This window comes from Frankliniella occidentalis, unplaced genomic scaffold, assembly GCF_000697945.3.
Source record: "Frankliniella occidentalis isolate FOCC.00 unplaced genomic scaffold, Focc_3.1 Scaffold32, whole genome shotgun sequence".
Classification (NCBI taxonomy): Eukaryota; Metazoa; Arthropoda; class Insecta; order Thysanoptera; family Thripidae; genus Frankliniella; species Frankliniella occidentalis.
The window spans coordinates 1,398,297-1,402,617 of record NW_026267162.1 but is presented as its reverse complement, the minus strand read 5'-3'; the positions used below and the strand labels follow the sequence as shown (position 1 = coordinate 1,402,617).

The 4,321-nt window shown below is 41.9% G+C and overlaps 1 protein-coding gene across 1 annotated transcript; it reads left to right on the top strand.

The window, feature by feature from the left end:
• The first annotated feature begins 6 nt into the window (after positions 1 to 6).
• LOC113210476 (protein PALS1) lies at positions 7 to 4,063 on the top strand. Its single transcript, XM_052265871.1, has 11 exons — positions 7 to 90; positions 359 to 596; positions 672 to 922; positions 1,028 to 1,324; positions 1,405 to 1,650; positions 1,749 to 1,948; positions 2,034 to 2,206; positions 2,310 to 2,474; positions 2,568 to 2,881; positions 2,979 to 3,166; positions 3,258 to 4,063. Exons 2-10 carry the CDS (start codon positions 365 to 367, stop codon positions 3,159 to 3,161), a joined length of 2,061 nt encoding a protein of 686 aa, XP_052121831.1. The 5' UTR covers positions 7 to 90; positions 359 to 364; the 3' UTR covers positions 3,162 to 3,166; positions 3,258 to 4,063.
• Positions 4,064 to 4,321: the final 258 nt, after the last annotated feature.

Below are 4,321 nucleotides of genomic sequence, written 5' to 3'. Positions count from 1 at the left end.
CCCGCCCCGCCCCGCGCGTCATGGAGCGTCACCCACGCGGGGTCGTGGCGTGGCATAGCGTGCCAAGGGCCGGAACCGACTAGCGGTGAGGTATGTGTGTAGCGGTGTTTCTCTGGCGCGGCGGGGCGCAGCGGTAGTGGGGATTGGCGAGAAGGGCCCCATCAGCTTTTGCGGCCTTCGTCCACAATACCACGATGTTCGGGTTTGGGTCACTGTTATTTTTCGCGCCTCGTTTGGGCGTGACTGCTGTGCTGCACCGAGGCGGTGCGCCTCACTTTGCCGATACCCCCCGCTCCGCGGACCGGGCCCGGGGTATCGCCAGGTTCGGTTGATATCTCTTCTCTTCTCGCTGTTGCAGGAGCAGATGCGCCAGCGGAGAGCGGAGGAGGAGCGGCAGGCGGCGCAGACCGAGTTCCTGAACAGGTCGCTCCGGGGCTCGCGCAAGTTGCAGGCGCTGCAGGAGCCGCAGCCGCAGCCCGCGGCCCAGGACAAGCGCGCGGGCGTCGTCAACGACGGCTACTCCTCGGCCGAGGACGCGGACCTGGAGCCTGAGCTGCCCGTGGATGATCCCACCTCCGTCGTACACAGGGTCATCAGTAAGTTTTGTACTATCCTCCGACGCTTTATATAATGGGTGCTGTGATCACTTACGAGTCGTTATATCGTTTCAGGCTATGGAGAACTGGTTGCCTCCATCCAGCGACTTCAGCTCCAACTCAAAAAGACTGGCAATAGCACCATATCCGGTGGTGGTTACTCTGCCCTGGAGGGGCAGGTGGCAGCCGTACAGACGTTGCTGTTGAGTCCTGCATTTGGGCGTGCACTTGCTGTTCATAACAAGGTGCAGGAAGTCTCTTCCCAGCTGCACACGCAGCCAGACTCGCAGCCTGTGTCCTCACATGCGCAAGGTCTTCTCAGAGACGTGAGTAGAAATCCTATTAAATTACTTCAAAAATCTAATTACTTTACAAATACCTTTCCAGCCTTTAAAAATTGTTGTCTAACTGGTCTTCCTTTTCTTTTACAGTGTTTGGATGTGATACAGCCCTGTGCTCTCCCTGAAGCCACCGAGTTGGCTGAACTTTTAACAAGATATGATATTGAAGGCCTCCTTCTTGCTCATGACACTCTTGCATCACATGATATTGCTGTGGTGTCACCAACTTTAAGTGAAGTAGAAAGAAATATCCCAGAGGAACCCCCTCACTTACCTGTAATTACACCATCTCACACACCAGTGCATACAATACCTGCACATATCCCAAATACTTTTAGTGAGGAGCATATCAAAATTATTAAAATTGAGAAAACACATGAACCTCTGGTAAGTACTTGCTTGTTTCTTCTATTGTTCATTCTCTAATTGCTAGATAATATGTATTGACAATTTATCTTATTCTAAAGGGTGCTACTGTACGCAATGAGGGTGACGCTGTCATGATTGGCCGGGTTGTGAGGGGTGGTGCTGCTGAAAAGACTGGTCTCTTACACCAAGGTGACGAAGTATTAGAAGTGAACGGAGTTTCAATGAGAGGGAAATCTGTGAATGAAGTATGTGACATCTTGGGATCAATGAATGGTACTCTGACATTCTTTGTTGTGCCTGCTCAAAAGACCATTCTACCTCCTCCACTCCCCAGAGAAAATTTGGTACGTTGTATTTATATATGTTGGAATTTGTATGATAAAACTGTATGTGAAGCAATTTTAAGTTTGTGTAAAAACGTGTCCCTGACATTTGATTACAGATGCATGTCAGAGCTCATTTTGACTATGATCCGGAGGATGATTTGTTTATTCCTTGCCGAGAATTGGGTGTTAGTTTCCAGAAAGGGGATGTCTTGCATATCATAAGTCAAGAGGACCCAAATTGGTGGCAAGCTTACCGGGAAGGAGAAGAAGACCAAACGCTAGCTGGTCTTATCCCTAGCAAATCATTTCAACACCAGTAAGTAAACCTTGAAGAAAAACCTCTGTGTCTATCTGTTTTTTACTTTAAATTTTCTGTAATAAAAATAACTGTCATATTTCAGACGAGAAGCTTATAAACAAGCTAGTATAGCTACAACTGACCCAAAGGAGAAAACTAAGAAGGCTTCCACATTACTCTGTGCCAAGAAAAACGCCAAAAAGAAGAAAAAGAAGGGTTACGGTTCATCATATGTTGATGGAAACTATCCACTCTATTCTACAAGTACTCCAGATGGTAAATACAAAGAATATAAGCTGCATACCAATAATAATTGAATGCCCCATTTTTACACGATGCGTAGTTATTTTAGACTAAACAATGTCATTTTTATTTGTAGATTATGATTCTGAAGAAATATTAACATATGAAGAAGTTGCGCTCTACTATCCACGAGATAATCACAAGCGTCCAGTAGTTTTGATAGGCCCTCCAAACATTGGCCGACATGAGCTGCGGCAGAGGCTAATGGAGGATTCAGAAAGATTCGCAGCAGCCATTCCACGTAAGAACTATAACTTGATCAATCTAATGTCTACTCTAGGTACCATTTGTAATATTCAATACTGAAGTTGATTCTTCATTGCATTGATTACAGATACTAGTCGTGCAAGGAAAGACAATGAAGTTGATGGTCAAGACTATCACTTTATATCCCGGCAGCAATTTGAAGCTGATATATTAGCTCGTAAATTTGTAGAACATGGAGAGTACGAGAGGGCGTATTATGGCACCTCTCTTGATGCTATTCGTTCTGTTGTCGCTGCCGGAAAGATTTGTGTGTTAAACTTGCACCCTCAGTCGTTAAGAATTTTGAGAAATTCAGACCTGAAGCCATATGTAGTTCTAGTTGCTCCTCCTGCTCTGGAAAAATTACGACAAAAGAAACTTAGAAATGGAGAAGCTTTTAAGGTACTAAAAATATTTTGTAGTCCCTGTCTCTGATTAATAGTTTCTACTTTTAAGGGAATTTAATAATTCTTCTAACTTTGCAATGATTCTTTTACAGGAGGAGGAACTGAAAGAAACTATAGAAAAAGCAAGAGAAATGGAAGAAAAGTATGGGCATATGCTTGATCTTGTGATCATAAACAGTGATACAGAGCGTGCTTTCAGTCAACTTCTCTCAGAAATTAATAGTCTGGAGCGTGAGCCTCAGTGGGTTCCAACTGCTTGGGTGAAACAACAATAACCTAGGTATTAATAATAGTAATTAAACATCTTTTATTTCTACAAACCCTGCAGTTGTTGAAGAGCCACATTGTTTACATTCTCTTGTCTTTTTCAGGCCTGTTAATAACTGCCTGTGGTACAAGCAGTAAATTTTCATATTTAGTGTGAAGACTTAAATGTGCCACCATTTCACATCAAGACTGTTTGTCGTTCTGTTTCCTTCCTAGGAACTTGTGATAAGGTTAACAGCACCATCTGGTTTTGCCAAGCTTGGCAAAACACAGTGCTCTGTTATCTCTCGTTATTGTTGAAAGTTAAAGCCAAGTTTTTTAAAGACACGGACTAAAAGCATTGGTGCATAGCACCTTGTTTTGTTATTTGTCTTCCTTTTTAAGTGCTCTCAGTGCTGTAGTGTAGAATTGGGGTGTGCGATTAATTCATTTTGTTGTGGACTCTAATGATTCACTTCAGTAATACCCTACTTGAAGCAATATGTTACAAATAAAATGGGCTTATAACATCCGATAACTATATGTTTTCTCTCCGTACTTCCAAATTTCCTCGTTTTTCATGGAATATTTTAGTGTCAGTTAACCATTTGTGAATTGTTTCCCAGATTCCTAAGAATATTTTTTATTTAAGTGTGGTAAAGCTAGCTGTAGACTTTTTTCTTAACTTCGCACACCCCTGACTGTAGAGTTTGAAAATCGGGAATGTTCATGTGCCTGTTTTTAAAACAATTTAAAGCATTTTATCTTCATCATGTTATCCTGATTTTTCAATTTTATATTCAAGTGAACTATTTTCACGTCTCATTTGTTCATGATATAAAAAAATGACTTCTACCCTGTCCTCCTTCTGCATGTTATATTTGTTATTGATTTTATAAACACAGGCTTGTAGCCTGAATTCATTTTTACACTCTGTGGTGTTGTTTTCCATTTATATCACTAGAAAATTGTTTTCAATTCATTTTCAATTCAAATTCACCGGCATGACTAATGTAATGTATTCCATACATCCATTTCTGAGAGTCCCCTACTGATTGTTCCAAACTGTAACCCTTCAAATATTAATGCCGATTTTTAGTGCATCTAGTATCTTGAGTTTTTATCAAAATAACTTTATTAGATTGAAATTAGCATACTGCAGCATCATTCATTGCTACGGGTAAATTCT